Source organism: Panulirus ornatus, chromosome 49, assembly GCF_036320965.1.
Source record: "Panulirus ornatus isolate Po-2019 chromosome 49, ASM3632096v1, whole genome shotgun sequence".
Lineage (NCBI taxonomy): Eukaryota > Metazoa > Arthropoda > Malacostraca > Decapoda > Palinuridae > Panulirus > Panulirus ornatus.
This window is the reverse complement of record NC_092272.1, coordinates 8,260,847-8,279,735: the sequence shown is the minus strand read 5'-3', so window position 1 is coordinate 8,279,735 and position 18,889 is coordinate 8,260,847. Positions and strand designations below refer to the sequence as shown.

The window sequence follows — 18,889 nt, the reverse complement described above, 5'->3', positions numbered from 1 at the left end:
GCACACAAACAGATATGAAGGACACACACACACACACACACACACACACACACACACACACGAACGAGCAAGCAAACAAGGCCGTGAGGGCACTGGCGACGGTATACAGCCATCCATCCTTGTTTTACCAAAAGAAAATCATCCTCATCATCAGAACAGGACTCAGCGTGAGGGAAGCATGCCTTTCCCTCAAACATTAACTACGCTACGTAACAGCCACTGCCCTGACCTCCTACCACTGAACAAACAACTATCCTTATCCCTCCTGAGTGGTCACATTCTTTACCCTTCTGTCCACGAGGCAACCCACGCACGACCTCTCGTTTCTAGCAGCAAAAGTGCATCATCTAACCGTCCTTACCCCTTCCCTCTACGACTAACCAACCAATCAGTTTAATTCAACACGGATGTGTGAGATTAGGTCAGTTCTCAATAATTCTAGTATGTCAGGGAACAAGAGGTATATAATCCAGCCTGGTTAACAAGGCGGTGGAAAGACAGCTTCAAGGTCATAATGTCATTAAGGAGAACATAGTACACACACACACACACACACACACACACACACACACATTTAGCCAGGAAGCAATCTAACAAAATTGTCAACAAAGTGTAGAATCAACGTATGTAAGCTAAGAACCAATAATAACAGGTTACATATTGTGGATGGCAGGTAACATAATGTACCACCAGGAGAGAGAATGTGGTGTAAATGTAATGCTAATGGTTAAGGAGATGCATTCCGTGTAGTACTACTATAATGTTCTAAACAAAATATTTTACTTACACGAGTTAAATATATACCACCATATAATTATAGGAATTATCCAAATATATTTGTGGAATCACTGCAAACTAATAAAATATTAAAGTCCAACTTTACCGTGTTTTTGAGCATTGTGTAATGTATCTAAATAAAAGAATGATTAACTAAACAAATTAGCATATATATATATATATATATATATATATATATATATATATATATATATATATATATATATATATATGATACAATGCATGTAGTCTATACGTAAAATTAGGTCTATGTACATGAATATGTCTGTGTGTGACTATATTATGTATATTGTATTTACGTGTGTGTGTAAATGTATGTATGTGTAAATGTGAGTGTTATGCAAACTCAGCGTATCACTACTTGAATATATGTGTAGCGAAGGTGTGCTCCATACTTTTTGAAAGTCTCAGATTGATAAATGTTTATCTGTCTTCTCCTATACTAAGGTGCAAACAACATTTCCTTTTCTTCTGCCAAATAAAGGGTCAAAATACCTTCCACCTGGCTTCCCGTTACCCCCGACCTACAATAAAGACGAAAGAAAACAAAATTAAAGTGGAGGACAGAAGGAAGGTAGATCTCATCGTGAGTTAAAAGTCTAAGTTACTCTAAAGTGTATGTGGGCAGGCAGAGATACGAAGTGGATTGGCCCCTGATACTGGTCTCCAGAAGTGAAATGATTCCTGAAATGGTCACCCAAAGTGAACTGGACCCCAAGACTAGTTGTCAGGACTGGAAATGTCCAGGATGCTGATCTCTGGAAGTGGATTGTTTCCTGAGGCAGGTCTCCAGGAGTGGATTGGTCCCTAAGCCAGTCTTTGGGGTTATGTTGCTCTCTAGTACGAGTCTTTATGAGGGAATTGGTCTTTAAAAGTATATTGGTCCTCAGTATTGGTCTCTGAGAGCAAGTTGGTATGTGGGAGGAGGAAGGATGGTGTGCTTTCAAGGCAGGTCTCCGACCGGAGTTAGTTATCAAGTCCGGAGGCCTACAGTGGCTGGATACCGAATCCAGGGCCAGAGTCTGTGGGGATGTTTAGTGTCTGGGATGTTCATCTCCCAGGCGGATCTCCCAAACTTGTCTCGGGACGGACCTCAGGAACGAGTCTCCGGGGCATATCTTTGAGGTGGGACAGGGGTGAGCGGGAGGGTTCCGGGGATGGTCTTCAAGTCTCCAGGTCTTTGGTGGCAATGTCTGGGACTGGCTGGCTGGGGATCGTTTAAGCACCCAAGAAGCCGCTCTCCATTACCTCCTCGCCACCACAAAGCTTCCAGGAATCTGCGACAGGTTCTCCCTCGGAATATCTGAATTAATTGTAAGATTTGACGGCCTCTTCTGCCCATTACTGAAGGATCCCAGCTGAGCCCCGCAACACGAGGGAGGGCGAGGGCACCTGGGTGGGGATCGTTGAGGGGAAGTGGACTAGGGAGGTTTAAGTGGACTGGGGATGGACTTGAGAGCTTTGCATGGACTGGGTATAGACTGGGAGGTTGGAGTGGACTGGAGATGGTTGGGGAGGTTTGGTGGACTGGAGGGGACGGGGCGGACTGGAGGTTAAGTGTTGACTGTGATGGATGAAGTGAACTGGGTAGGTATGGGCGGACTTGGAAGGCTTAGTGTGGACTGGTCGGGTCGGAGTAAGAAGAGCAGACTGGACTAAGCAATATTACCCTCACCAGGCACCAGCTGAGTGACCTCACCAGGCACAATCAAATCTTGTGACAGTGGATCTCACGGCTGCCACCACTGCTACCAACCGTAAGGGAAGACTACCAACCATGAGTGAGGGAAGACTACCAACCATGAGTGAGGGAAGACTACCAACCATGAGTGAGGGAAGACTACCATGAGTGAGGGAAGACTACCATAAGTGAGGGGAGACTACCAAGAGCGGGAGAAGACTACCATGAGTGAGGGAAGACTACCATGAGTGAGGGAAGACTACCATGAGTGAGGGAAGACTACCATAAGTGAGGGGAGACTACCAAGAGCGGGAGAAGACTACCATGAGTGAGGGAAGACTACCATGAGTGAGGGAAGACTACCATGAGTGAGGGAAGACTACCATAAGTGAGGGGAGACTACCATGAGTGAGGAGAGACTACCATGAGTGAGGGGAGACTACCATGAGAGAGGGAAGACTACCATGAGTGAGGGAAGACTACCATGAGTGAGGGGAGACTACCATGAGTGAGGGGAGACTACCATGAGTGAGGGGAGACTACCATGAGAGAGGGAAGACTACCATGAGTAAGGGGAGACTACCATGAGTGAGGGGAGACCACTAACAGCATGGGTAACTATCATGGGAAACTACCACATTTGTGGGAAAACTACCATAATAAGGGTAACTACTACCAAAGAGAGGGACCCTACATGAGGGGGAGCGATGGTACGTACCATGCCTGAGAAAGACCACCATAGTGAGGGTAACTACCGTGGCGGGGAGGTTCTGCTACACAGGGGGTAGCACTGCGCGTGGTGACCCTCACTATAATCGTATTACAAACAAATCATAATTGTGTTACCAGATATTTCTGTCCAAGCCGCTTTGTGAGAGAGAAGGGGATGGAAGAGGAGGAGGCGGGATATGGGAGGGGAGGAGAAAGTAAGGGATGGGAAGGAAGGTGGACGAAGGGGTTGGGAGGGAAGGGGGAGGCAAGGGATGGGAGGGGAGAAGCAGAAAGGTGATGGAAGGCGAGGGAAGGCAGGGGGTGGAATGGAGTGTGCAGGGGTAACAAGGTTCAGGGGGAGGTAAAGGCAAGGAACGAACATCTAGACCAGTCCAGCCAGGAGCTGCTGCCACCAGCCGGCATCTCTCACTTATATTTAAACACCTGGTAAATATATGTGTCCCAGCACACACCTGCTCCAGCGCTGGTGCTGTACACCTGCCACGGCACTGTTACTATCAGTCTCCCAGCAATGGCACTATACACCCCAGCACCGTCACTCTCCACCCGAAAAATGGCACTATACACCCCAGCACCTGCACAAGACACCTCAGCACTACTGATGATTCTTCATCAACAGCTTTGCCTCCCCATCACTAGTGCTGGCTCCCCACTGATAGTTCAGGTTCTCCTCACCTTTAACTCCCCAGCAGTAGTGCTGACTACCTTCCATTACGACAGAATCCCTAGCAACCTCTAACCCTGTCCCTAACCTCTAATCCCGTACCTATCTTCTAACCCAAGTCCCTAACCTCTAACACCGTACCTAACCTCTAACCCCCGTCCCCAACCTCTAATACCAGGACCTAACCTCTACCTTCTGAGCCCCACCCGCAACACTTGGATCCCGCCTGCAGCAACATGTCTGGGTGCACTGCAAGGTCAACAGATCCAGTCTTGAGGTGTGGCAAGCGTGTTTGCTGAGGAACCAAGACCTTGTCCTTGCTGGGCAGAGGGAGGCAGGCGCCGAGAGGGAGCAACAGAAGGGCGGTTGAGGGTGGCAAGTGGTGGAGGAGGGCAACATATGAGCTACAGCTGGCCACCAAGAGCCGGCAGAGGCCAACAGATGAGCTACAGTGGAGGACGAGAGCACACTAAGAGAGAGAGAGAGAGAGAGAGAGAGAGAGAGAGAGAGAGAGAGAGAGAGAGAGAGAGAGAGTACTTCAGCCTTGGCTCGCTGCCTACCCTCGTCCTCAATGGTGGTAGTTCAGCTTCAGGGAACAGTAGTGTGACTTGGTGGTGGTGGGTGTGATGGTATGGCCCAGGGTCTGTGGTGTGTAAAAGTGTCTGCCAGTGTGTGATGTCGTCCACAGTTCTCTCCTCAGACTTGTTAAGGGTTCCCTGAGAGGAAGCAGGTGAAGGAAGATGACCTCCGCCGTCCCTGGGGGAAGGGCCAGTGGGGCCAGGCACTGCAGGGCATCGGCTACAGCAGGATAACACGTAAGAGTGTTTTCTTTGTGGAATTTTACATTGTTTATGCTTAACAATAGACTTTCTGCCTAACGACAGTCTTTCTGCTTAATAATAGTCTTTTACATGAAAACAGTTAAATGAAACATTTCAAAATGGTCTAGAGTGAAGAGAGACAGTATACTGGTGTTCTCTTTTCCTTTACCAGATCAGAACTATGAATTGTGTACAATCGAGAAATTTGCAGCATTCTTTGGGCGGGTCAGCCACGCGCTCTTGACTATCCTTCATTGTCCACACCAATAAACTTTCCAATATATCGGACAAGTTCCATAAAGCTTCCAAAGTTTATAGTAAGTTAAGAAGGATGAAACATACGTCTCTATCCCTCAACTTTTGTACACTTTTAAATTCTAATTAAATTTCTGAGTCCGTCATAATCTTCTAACTCATTAAATTCATACTAATATCTGAAACTATTTCACAGTAAATTTATGAATCATGAGTAAGTTGACTCATATGAGTATATAGTCTGACTAGAACATAAGTTGACTGATATGAGACCTAATCACTGCATGGCCTGACTGGTATATGACCTGACTAGCACATGGACGTTGAAGTAGGTTTATGTAAACTAAAGCATGTTTGGTAGACAAAATCTCATCACACATATGAAATTCTTGTTCAGCAATTACTTGCAGTAAAACAAACAAGGAAACAATCAAAGACCTTGGAATGAGTGTCAGTAATGATCAACAAAGCCACAAACAATGCCTGAGCTAACACAACAGCGGGTTACACAACTAAAAATACTAACCATAAAACGACAACTCTCAAGCTCACTCTCCTCACCTCCCTGGTCACCAAACTTGACCAATGACGAAGAACTTGAACACATTCTGAGAAAAGCAACAAAAACAATTCCGTAGCTCAGCGATAAGACTTATGAAGCAAAACCCAGATTTCTACAATCATTCTCTATGAAAAAAGTGTTAATCCATCTACCATGCACCATCCTATCACCAACCTCTCCACCCCACCTGACGTCAGACCATCTACCATACACCCCCCCCCCCCCCCCACCACCTTGCACCAATATTCCTGTCTAAAAATCGATTACTAAGAAGCAGCAGAATTTCTGTTTACCAGAAGGTGTAGTAGGTAGCCTCCCGCGGCCCCTGCCTCCCCATTCATAACCCCAGGATTACCATGATCCACGGATTAGTGAGGGACTGGGTGGCCCTGGGGTAGGGCTGAGTCTGATGCATTGTGTACCACTGTTGTGTTGTGTTATGCTCTTGTATTGTGTGATGATGCTGTGTTGTGTTATGCTCTTGTGTTGTATTATGCTCTTGTGTTGGGTTATGCTGTGTGGCGATGTGTTCTGTGATGTGCTGCGCTGCTATAAGCCGAGTTAATGTGTCCAGTTGATGTGTTATGCTGTGTTGACTGATGTTGTAAAGATGCGTTATGTTGTGTCTATGTATGTTGTTGCACTGATGTCACTTTGTGTTCAATAATGTGTGGGTGGCGTGTTGTGTGACGCCGTGTTCAGGTTTCACTGTGATCTGTTTTCCTGTTGACGTGTGACGTCATGCTGTGTGCTGATGAAATGTTTTCATGTTGATATCTTGGTCAGTGTTTGTGTTTTGTACTGTGCTGTAGGATGATATATTGTACTAAACAATGATGTACTACACTGTGGTATGTTGTGTGAGATGTTGTACTATGTGATGTGTTGTGGGGTGTTGTGTTGTGTGGTGCAGCATGTTGTGTTGTGTGGTGGAAGGTACTGATCACAGGCACTGGTGAGGGATTGTGGTTCCCACACAGAGAGCCGGTATACACGATATAACGAAACGGCGAGCGCATATCTGACATGACAGATTTATGACAGCGTGAGCAAGGCAGCCTGAGCATAGCCGACATGACAGCAGTATAACCTGTTATATACCATGCGAGGATTAGTCTGCACTGGCCATGACAATATATATTCATATACAAACATATACAAAACCAATTAGAATTATATCCCTTTAATGTACTAATGTGTAGAAATAACAGGGGCGGGGGGGAAGGGGGGAGGCTCCTGTCCGTAATGGCGGGGTTGGCAATATCACAACTTGATCCCATTAATTCACAATATCAAAATGAAATAATAACAAATGTACAAATTTAATATCGCATTGTTGGATTTATTTTCAACAAATTCAATAATGGTGATGGGCCATTCTGATAGCTTTATTACTAATGAAAAAAGGGGAATCTTTATCTCCGTTGATGATTGATGATATTGATGTTGCCACCATGTAAATAGGAAGATCAGGACATGCATGAACAAGATTATAAAATGAATCAGGAGTATTGACTTCCAATAAAAATTTGGCTGCGCGCACACACACACACACACACACACACACATTACAAACCGGTCTCCCTGACGAGTCTGGTCTCTAACATATTGAAATGAGACTCATAAAGCTAATGGAGGCCTTCCTGCAGGTGTGAATCTACCTAAGCGAGAGACAGCTCGGTTTCAGTGAGACAAGGTCATGTGCTACGATCCCCATACATTTCTAAGAGAGAGTGAGCTCTGCTGTAGATAAAAGGGGAAGGGTGGATGGATTTTCTGTACCTGGACTGCTGGAAAGCATTTGACACTATACCACGTATAGGGCTGATACAGAAGCTAAATCTTTAGACAGAAATAAGGGACAGACTCATTCGATAGATTTAAGATTACCTTTATAAGAGGAAACAAAGCCAGCTTGCCAAAACAGACTTCTCCAAACAGGGTGTGGCCATAATTGGCGTTTCACAGGGTTCTTTTCTGGGACAATAGCTTTTCTTGATTTATGTGAAAAACTTGTTAAAAAGTTCAGATTCCTACCTGTGAGGTTGTGTGTGTGCGGTGGTGGGTTGTGTAAAAACCAATCGAGTGTGAGGTGGCTGAGTGTTAGGTGGCTGGGCGTGTGGTTATTGTGTGTGTGGGGTTATTATACGTCTAAATCGTGTAATGAAAGGTAGTGTAAAGAAGTGATTGTGTATTGGTATTGTGCGTGGGTAGCTGTATATAGGGTTGTGGTTCCATGACCCATATTCGTCCCTAAATTCACTCCCATCCCTAATTCCACACTCATTCCTGACCCCAATCTCGTCCCTGGCACCATCTCTGGTCCGACCTGTACTCATTCCAGGTCTACACTCGCACCGAACACCAAACCTGTTCTTGACCCATACACGCCCCTGTTGCCACACCCACCCCTGACCTCACACTCGTCCCTGACCCCCAACACTAAATATCTGAATTCATAATGAAATTAACTAACATCATATACTCTTATCAGAAAAGACTAATATCACAACAACAACAGAAACCTTGCATGATATCTCAAATATCCATCAATCAAGTTGAACTGTCATAACTATAATGACCAGGATTGTTCAGTAAGTATGGATTACTCAAGGAAGGTGGAGGAGTTGTACTCTATGTGAATGAAAGTCTAAATAGTGCAAAACTACATAAAACTGATGTTGGCACTTACAACTGGCATTAATAAATTAGACGTCCAAAATAATCACTGTAGTAACATAAGAGTCTACTGAAATAATGTGAAGAATGTGATACTACAAATAAATATATATATATATATATATATATATATATATATATATATATATATATATATATATATATATATATATATATATATATAAACAAAGCAGTAATGATTACGGGAAACTTTAACAACCCAAACTTTAGGTGGAATTTTTTACCAGTTGACCAGAAGGGAAATTGATTACTCAGTTTCAGTGAAAATTCGTACAAATCAACGATGCATGACCTGAACCGAGGTGCAAACATTAGATAAAGCGCTAATAATTAACTCCTGCGAAGATGGTTCAAAGTTAATTATAATGACCATTGTATTATGAGATTCGCTATAAAATTTGCTCTATAAAAAACTGATCATTTATATTTTATAATTTAGGTCGTTTCCATACAATAATTGATGATACTAGTCATGTAGACTAGGCTGCTTCTTGTAGACAAACCTTAAAGGATTTGGTGTAACTTTAAAAATATTGTATATTTCCTCGAATACGAGAGTGATTCAAAATAGAATGGGAGTAATGAGAAAGATATAACTACATGACATGAACAGTAACTATGTAGTAACTTACAGGACCACATACTACTAGGGATACAGTAAAGCAAAACACGAAAAGCAACTTTCTACCATCACCAACCACAACGCTAGTGAATCCTCTAAACACACAAATGAACAAAGAAACAAATATACAATACAAAATATAAGATGCAGGACAGCATGTGTGTGGTATCATCAGGCAACGGTAGGTACTTCTACCACAGGCTAACATTAACCAAGAATCCTCAGTAGTATTCAGCAATCAGTTCCATGCAATGCTGATTATCTGATTACCGAAAACTCTTCAAATACAACATAAGTATAAAACGAATTTCCAAGGAAAGAAAATTACTGATTACACAAAGAGTACATAACATTGTTAATACTGAAATATTTTAAGAAATCCCTCAAGATCATCTGCTCTCGACGACATCTCCAACAAATGTTATAATAAAGGAGGACGACAAATAACATTCCAGAACAACAGAATACGTGGTCAACAAATGGTTCCAGGAGAGGAAACTGCCAGATGACTGGAAGCTTGAGAAGATCCTACTTATTACGGCCGAAAAATGCCTTTCAAACTATCGTCAGCCACGCACCCATGCTAAGGCAACAAGGAAAATTTAACAAATATTTATCAAGGAGAATTTGTTTGAAATTTTAGAAGGGAATAATGTAAAAACGCACGTATTATAAATGCATCTTCAGAATAAAAATAATTTTCAACAAAACCAACAGAATTCTTGATCATATATATATATATATATATATATATATATATATATATATATATATATATATATATATATATATATATTAAATGAAACGTGAAAATACCTAAATGTAATAAGACTTCGTTAATATTTACACAAGATAACACAATAAAGATTGTCAGGCAAACACGAGAAATCGAATCTTGGTGAACAGCGGAGAAGTGTTACCGGACTCCGCCTGCAAGAGGTTACACCGCCAAAGTCATCTTCTCACTCCAAAGGAATCCAAATTTCCATGCTACTGTAAGTGACGCAGGATCTGTTCGGGAGGTCCTGGGTAACACCACGACTCTCAGAAACTGATCCCGGGATGACGAGGACAGACATGTTACCCAACAGACGACCGACTGACTGACACACAGGGAACAAAGATTAGTACTGAGGCCACGATCCCAGCACAACCAGCATGACACTGGATGAACAAATGACTGGCCAACAAAGGTTTACAGTTATCGATGACGCCCAGTTAAGCAATAAAACTGAATAAGAAAAATAATGTTTACGGAATCAAAATAATTCAGACAAAATTGATGCACTGTTCAGGTAACGTGGTAACCTGATTTCCTTGTTGATAAATACACAGAAATACCTCTTGGCGAGAAAGAATGTGAATTCTGAACCTACCAGCTGGCTAAACCATTATTACAAGACGATAATAACTTTACATAATTATCAGTCATGACCTAAATACACAAAGCAGTGCCTGGCTTCATACAATAATGTGGGCATCTTAGGTAGACATACACACATAATACGAGGGACACAATAACTTCATACATGGCTCAGTCACATACCAGCTAGAATACACTTCTCATATCAGGACCATACATGTTATCTAACATGACACATAACAACAAACAAACAACAAATCTAATTCGGTTGTTCAGATATAAACCTTATGAAAATATTGTATAATTGTAAATCAAGTTTTCTAAAGAAGGTAGATTTTGAGATCCACTAGTTTTCAAAATACTACATAATTTCGATAACATAACACGGGATAATTGCTTCACATTAGATAAAGAATTACGACGGCGGCAGAGTTAAGTATGACCTTCAGTAAGGATGATGTAATGTATGCCACCGTGCACAACACTTGTGTCTGTCCTGGAACGTTGGCATGATACACAACCATATGTTATCAAAGCGATTATCATCGGCCCCTTTATATCACAACTAAACAAATATCTTAATGATATCAGTATATAAACCTATCTATAAAGCAGGCATTTCAACTTCTAGTCACATAAAATTTTAATCTCCATCTTCGTTACAGATTCCAGTCTTCTCCTTAGAGAATTCTGCTCCATTACTTAGACAATTTTCCCATCCAGTTTTCCTATCAAATTTCCATGAGAGTATAATCTCGACGTAATTCACGGTACTCTTAACCATTTTCCTGCCGGGTGGTGTGCTAGAGGAGGAGCTGCATTTTGATAACATCATTAAAAAGATGAAGAACTTAAGATACTATTACTGTCATCTGCTAGATAATCTCGTCACGAGACATCGGGTCTCCTGTCATCGGTCCTACCCCAGCTGGGGTATACACCCCCACCCATCCCTTGTCTACACAATTCCCTTTTCCACATTCATTTACGACCCAGACCCGTCCTTGACCCCACTCGCCCCTGGCCCAAAACCAGCAGAAGCCACTGGACCGCCTTGTGAGGGTCACTCCCTCCCAACTGTGACCGCTTGGCGCCGCATGAACCCGGTCTTCCCACCTCGCCCCAGCCTACCATCATCTGTTGAAGTAGTGGTCAACTCGCCTCGCCCTGGCAGCAACAAAGCAACCTAAAATACGTATTTGATATAATGCTATGCATACGTCCAGCAGTGACCTGGGTCGAGTGATACAGCTACTTGTAGTGAAGGAAGCTGCACTCTGGAAGCTGCCAGGTACTCTCTTCTCTGATCTCCTCACTACAACTTTAGGTACCGGATGTCATGAGAAGAGTTTATTTCCCAATACAAGAAATATTGATCTTGGACAATGATTAAATCTGCATGGCAACCTGTGCATGGCTGTACAACTTGCTTGAGCCACTTTGCTTTCATTAGTGGTCAAGACATGATGGAGGGTCCCAGGGATGAGCACCAGCCCCTGTCACTTGGCTGAGGGAGGGTCTCAGCCGCCATCACCTGGATGAGAGATGGTTCCACTGGCAACATAACTATGGTGGTAGTATTTGTTGCATAATTTTGCCATGACAAATTCTTGAGTGTTGGTTGGCGACATCACAGGCCAGCACGCCTAGTCATTATATCATCTTATCAAACAAGTGACCTGACCTCTCCCTGGGAACAGCCATCACCACACGGCTTGGCTCACCTCACATGGGTCACGTAACGTGGGAAATGAGGTTTGAATCAGCTACCCTACTAACACAAGCTCCGCCATCTTCGTAACCAATCAACAACGCCTTCAATTCTCAAAAGAACATTTCCAAAGGACCCCCACATGACCTGAGTCTTGCCGCCCTCACTGAGGGAGAGTGAGTCAAACAGTCGACTTCCCTCAGATAACAACTTAGCTGTAACCTACTGCGGTATCTAAGGTCTTGGCCACGAGACCCCAAACTAAAGGAGCCCTTGGGGCGCCTTTTCAGTCGGAAACCATCCACATTATGACTGGTGAGGTTCCATCTTCCTAGTAGGTCTGTGTGGGGCTTCATCTCCGGCGTCCACCTTCGGCGAGACTCAAAGTATAACATCGCCACCGCTCGTCTCGAAAAGTAGCTTAAACTACGGGACCAACAGCCCCTCGACATCCTGTACCACAAAAGGACGCGCCACAGATCCCTCCTGTAGAGAATTCACGAGACTAAGCAGCCACGCCCTCCTACAGGACGCCTGCCTCACCTCCTGCACCATCACCAGCACCGCAAAACTCCTGCCAACCTCCAACATCCCACAGTAACTCAGTTGACGTCAACCTCCCACAATCTTGCACTTCCAGTAGTCTCCTTCCTCCCAGCCTCTAGTGACACTACTTCCTCCCAGCCTCTGGTGGCACTACTTCCTCCCAGCTCCTTCCACCCTCTAGTGGTATTACTTCCTCCAAGCCTCTGATGACGCTACTTCCTCCCAGCCTCTACTTTCCCGTCTGCGATGGCTGGCCCAAATTCCTTCCAGATCTACCTCACTGCGCATCACTGATGTTTCTTGAAGTCAAATTTTCATCCTGATGATGTGGGGTCATTGTTTCCCTCCCTCTTGCCTTACTGGCATACATACATACACAGTCATCCAGCAAAGGTTAGGTTCCCATGTGATATAAATAATCTTTGTGTTCTTGGTAGTCATCACGTTCTTGCAACGGACTTATATGTCGACCAATCTTAGCCTTTTCTTGTCTCTATGAACATTACCAAGATACATTGCTTACAGAGTTTGTTATCATAATCTATGAAATGTTTACAGACCGCATGTTATTTCTACAAGTGCATCAAGCCCAGGAGAGTTTGTGGTCCATACACAGCCAGAATCTTGGTAAGATTTTAAGTGGTCTGGCCACGAGTCAGCACTGACACATGTTGTATGTTCGCCTTAACCGACAGGGTGGTCGGTCGTACTAACATCGGCAAGGTACTTACAGAGTAGTAAGTCGCTGAAGTATGACAATACTGCCACAAGATACTTCCCGTTGTGAAAACATCTAAACTTTACACAGAGCTGGATCTTCAACACACAACCATATACATTCTACAAGATACAATAAAAACATCTATATGTTCTCTTAACTATATTAAGCAGCCGTAACCTCTTCCTACAGTCATCAAAAAGCTCCTAACCTAACCACGAACGCATCGGATTAAGTCAGCAAGACCAGGAGTTCAGGGTAAGGCCTCGCCAACAACACTGGCAAGTGAGGATTTTCACGCCTGATAACACCGCCGTCCACGATAAGATATGAATCGCGGGGTCATGGAGCCAGCCAGCCAGCCAGACACCTCACACTACACGACGTCTTCCCATGGGATGTTATGTCTGCGGTAGGGACCGTGGGATATCATATCTGGGGTAGGTACCGTGGGTATCGTGGGATGTTATGTCTGGGATAGATACCCTGGGATGACATGTCTGAGGTAGTTCCCAGAGATCTCTATATCTGGGGTAGGTAGGTGCTGTGGTGTATTATATCTGGGAAAGATACCATGGGATTTTGTTCAAATGCTGCCGCTGTACCAGCGATGCTGGCACCAGTATCCCAGCCGCTGATGTTCTATATAAATGTTGTCATCTCCAGGTATGAACAGATATAAAAACAACTATCAGGAGGAGGAGGACGTTCCTTGCAACGAGCCAGATATCTGTGTCATGAGAGGAAAGGACACAGGAGCACATCCACCCACACTGACCCGTCATCCTTCATTATGGGAGTATCAACGTATTCTGGTTACGCGGACAACTTACTTCAGTTTTCTCCCAGCGATGATCAGTAATCATTATGACTTACAACTATCCAGACATCTACTAAACATTGTGACCGTCGGGGGCAGCTGGGCCGCCTGCCAGGTTGGTGTCCTTGAACTGGATCTAGGTTTCCTCCAGGTTGGTTCCGGCCGTCACCTATCTGCCTAACCCGTCACTCTCAACCTCGTGACACATACACTTCCCAGGACCTCGGGGTAACGTCCCCTCCTTAATACTTCATAATGAACACTTCCTCTCTACTACCTCACAGCGAACGGTCCTTCCCTACTCCCTCACCGTGAACACACTCGCCTTCATCCCTTCAGGACACACCTGACTGGTGACGGGATACACCAAACACGTGAAGCGAAGTAGGACACTTCCCAAGGTCACCAGAGGTCAGGTGAGTGACACTGAACCATTTGGTACCGTTAATTGGTCACCTCACGCCGTCAACAACAAGGGTCACATAGAACCTCACACCACGCCAAGAACAGGAGTCACACAGGACCTCACACCACATCAACAGCAGGGGTCATGTGACACCACACACCACGTCAACAGCAGAGGTCACGGGACTCCTCAACCCACGTCAACAGTAGGGGTCACGGGACACCTCACACCACGTCAACAGCAGAGGTCACGGGACACCTCACACCACATCAACAACAGAGGTCACGGAACACTTCACACTACGTCAACTGTAGGGGTCACGGGACACCACACGCCACGTCAACAACAGAGGTCACGGAACACTTCACACTACGTCAACAGTAGGGGTCACGGGACACCACACGCCACGTCAACAACAGAGGTCACGGAACACCTCACACGTCAACAGTAGGGGTCATGGGACACCTCTCACCACGTCAACAGCAGGGGTCACGGGACTCCTCACACCACGTCAACAGTAGGGGTCACGGGACACCTCACACCACGCCAAGATTAGGAGTCACGGAACACCTCACATCACGTCAACAGTAGGGGTCACGGGACACCTCACACCACGTCAACAACAGGGGTCATGGGACTCCTCCCACCACGTCAACAGTAGGGGTCACGGGACACCTCACACCACGTCAACAACAGGGGTCACGGGACTCCTCCCACCACGTCAACAGTAGGGGTCACGGAACACCACACACCACGTCAACAGCAGGGGTCACGGGACTCCTCACACCATGTCAACAGTAGATATCACGGAACACCACACACCACGTCAACAGCAGGGGTCACGGGACTCCTCACACCACGTCAACAGCAGGGGTCACGGAACACCACACACCACGTCAACAGCAGGGGTCACGGGACTCCTCACACCATGTCAACAGTAGGGGTCACGGAACACCACACACCACGTCAACAGCAGGGGTCACGGGACTCCTCACACCACGTCAACAGCAGGGGTCACGGGACTCCTCACACCATGTCAACAGTAGGGGTCACGGAACACCACACACCACGTCAACAGTAGGGGTCACGGGACTCCTCACACCACGTCAACAGCAGGGGTCACGGGACTCCTCACACCACGTCAACAGCAGGGGTCACGGAACACCACACACCACGCCAACAGCAGGGGTCACGGGACACCTCACACCACGTCAACAGCAGGGGTCACGGGACTCCTCACACCACGCCAACAGTAGGAGTCACGGAACACCACACACCACGTCAACAGCAGGGGTCACGGGACTCCTCACACCACGTCAACAGCAGGGGTCACGGGACACCTCACACCACGTCAACAGCAGGGGTCACGGGACACCTCACACCACGTCAACAGCAGGGGTCACGGGACTCCTCACACCATGTCAATCTCAGTAGTCACGTGATATACCTCAAGGTAATGCTTTACTTCGGTTCACTATATATGTAGGTATATATATAAGGTATTACAACGTATGCGGTGAGGCACTAGTTAAACGACCAACTCAGCTATAAATAACTATTACCTCCGACAACAACAATAACACTTAAACGAATAAAACAATAAAGCCTTATAAATGTCCAGTTCAAGAGTCGGGCAGTGTAATAATTACATTATCAATGGTAACGTCATATCAGTAAATTATATATATATATATATATATATATATATATATATATATATATATATATATATATATATATATATATATATATATATAATATTATGAAAATGTTATCATTAGAACTACTTAGTATAATACTGATAATAATTATCAGTAATAATAATTATGATAATGACAAGCATAACAATACAGATAAAAAGAATAAATACTACCACTACTACTACATCTAATAATAATAATAATAATAATAATAATAGTAACAATAATGATAGGATCAATATGGCGATCATTCTGAGTACACAAAAATACTTTTGGAAAAATGTACGAGAAATATTTGCAAAACTACTCAAGTACATATAAATATATACACAAAATTAACATAATTATACAATTACGGCAATTACGGTAATTATCCACTCTTATGATCCCTTTTGTTGCCCATGCAAAAAGCTTCGCTCAGATCAAAATTATGGGAAATGATGAACGCTTATACAGAGGGAAGCTCCTCCATACGAACGTGCTCCTTTTCGTCCACTAACGTTGCTACAGTCATGTTGGAAGCAACTTTGAAACAGCGATGTAACCCCATGCAGGCGACTCCGGTCACACACACACACACACACACACACACACTCTAAACAATATCACTGTGTGTGTGTGTGTGTGTGTGTGTGTGTGGAAGGGTAATTCAGCTTAGGTTAATCGCTTCAAGTAAAGATAATATTAAGAGTTAAGGTAAGACAGTAGAGCGTCGTCAACAACTGCGGTTCGGGTTTCTTCCGCTGGGCGGAGCCTGGCAGGACCCTACCGTAACTACCGACACGTAACCTCACCACATACATCAACAAGAGAACGACAGGATCACAATTAACCAAGACTTACCGGCGATGGTTGGCTTCTTGTCGGCGGCGGTCGGCGGGAGGACAGTAGTGGAGGGCGTAGGCGTGAGCGGGTGGAGGGGCGGTGGACCACGGAGCGCCGCCGCCGCCCCAACGCCCGTCTGGTGCGGTGAGGAGAGGCCGTCGGGCGTGTGCGAGGCGGCCGTCACGTGGGCGGAAGTATGGGCGTGGGAGAGGGCGTGCACTGCATCATGGGCGTGAGTGGCCTCGAGAGCGTGTATGGCTTCATGGGCAGGGGTGTGGCGGTGTCGGTGGTCGTGGGTGTGAGCATGAGTGGGATCATGGGTGAGTGTGGGCGTGTGTGAGAGTGCGGGGGGCTGAAGGTCGTGGAGGGATAGCCCGTCGTGGAGGCCGGTGGCGAGGCTCTCCATGACGCCCTGAGTGTCCTGGTAGGGGGGCGGCCGCCGCCTCACATCCGCCCAGGTCACGCTGGTGGAGCGCCAGTCCTCGTTCACAAGGGAGGGGGCCCTCGGCGGGGGGCCCACCGTACCTCACTCACTGGCCTCACTTCGAGAGCCACGTCTCCAGACCTGACCTCACTCGTTGTCCACACTCGAGCACCACCTCCAAGTCACGGTTTCCGCCGCGGTAAATTCGGCTCAGGTCGGCTCAGGTCGTAAGTCGCGGCAAGTCGGGCCAATCCTCGGAGTATCCAACCGAATCACTGGCACCGCTCAATCCTTGCCCCGTCGGAGGCCGCGCGGAGATCGCCCGTCGCCGCCGTCGGCCCGCTAGTCCACCCTTGCCACTCCAAATCTTTCCGAAATCCCCGCCCAAGTCGCCGGTTGTACGAAGGGCTTACTGCTGAAGCTCCCGAAGCCCCCAGTGAAGTCCGTGGGGCTTGGCCGAGCTTCGGACAGACTCACGCGGTAGCTTCGTCAGGACCCCGAGTCGCCCACACTTACCGCTGCCGCTCGGACCTTCAGGAGCACCGCGCCCGGACACGTGCCAATCTTCGCTCAATTTTTCGCTTTTTTTATCAAACTAATGCCACGCTAGCGCACACGAGTCTTACTTGGAACAATCGGTATTCTGCTATGACCGCGGGTATTGCCAGTAGTTAACTTGGGCTAAATCATCCGACATTATCTTCGACCATTTGGCGGAGTGGGGAAGGAGGGCGGGGCGTCGCCCGTTCGACCAATCAGCTGTCACCCGACTTCAACCACCAAAACAGCATCATTTTACGAGCTTTAAAGCAGATAATGAATTATCCGTAACATTAAGACTTTCATCGTCATCATCTCAGTATATTCACATGAGATTTTTGCATACTTTCGTACAAGGTACCCCCGAAAAATACCGAGGACTGACCCTGGTAGGAATGATTCTAGCGAAGTATGGCACTGAGCAGAGGAGAGCGGGGGAGGTGGGTGAGATGGAGGAGGGGAATTGGGGGCGGAGCAACCAATGGGCCGCACTCAACCATGTCCGTCAATTTAATACCCAACGAATACACTCCCGGCTAAATTATGGTGTAGTCAATTTGATTTGTAGGCGAGAGGTAGAAAGTCAGGAAGGAGCACACCCAAATGTTTCACCATTAGATCCTTCACCATCAGGAAAAAGATAATTTTAGCTTGCGAAGATGAAAAGAAAAGAAACACGATTCATTTCTTCTGCACATATGATATTTCTGGGAAGAAAGTAAATCTTTAATTGTGGAAAAAGCCCTTGGACTTTCTAGAATAGCTTAGAAAACTGTGGGGCTTACTGTAAAATCGATGGGGGGCTGGTGTTAGGGGGCGGGCGGGGCATACTGATTGTGGTGGGGTGCGGACCGTCTCACTAGTTCCTGGAGCTGTCTTAACGTTCCTTTTCTTGTATATGTCAGTCCGTAGCGTCGATGTTCCGTGGTGGCGACGCCTTTAACTACCTTCATTATATATATATATATATATATATATATATATATATATATATATATATA

The 18,889-nt window shown here is 45.7% G+C and overlaps 1 protein-coding gene across 1 annotated transcript in view; it reads right to left on the bottom strand.

The window, feature by feature from the left end:
• The window catches only part of LOC139764383 (pituitary homeobox x-like), a 40,546-nt gene extending 22,414 nt beyond the window's left edge, over positions 1-18,132 (bottom strand). The window contains exon 1 of the mRNA XM_071690948.1: positions 16,943-18,132. Coding sequence (XP_071547049.1) covers positions 16,943-17,330 — 388 coding nt within the window. The 5' untranslated portion in view covers positions 17,331-18,132. The remainder of the gene's footprint in view (positions 1-16,942) is intronic.
• Positions 18,133-18,889: the final 757 nt, after the last annotated feature.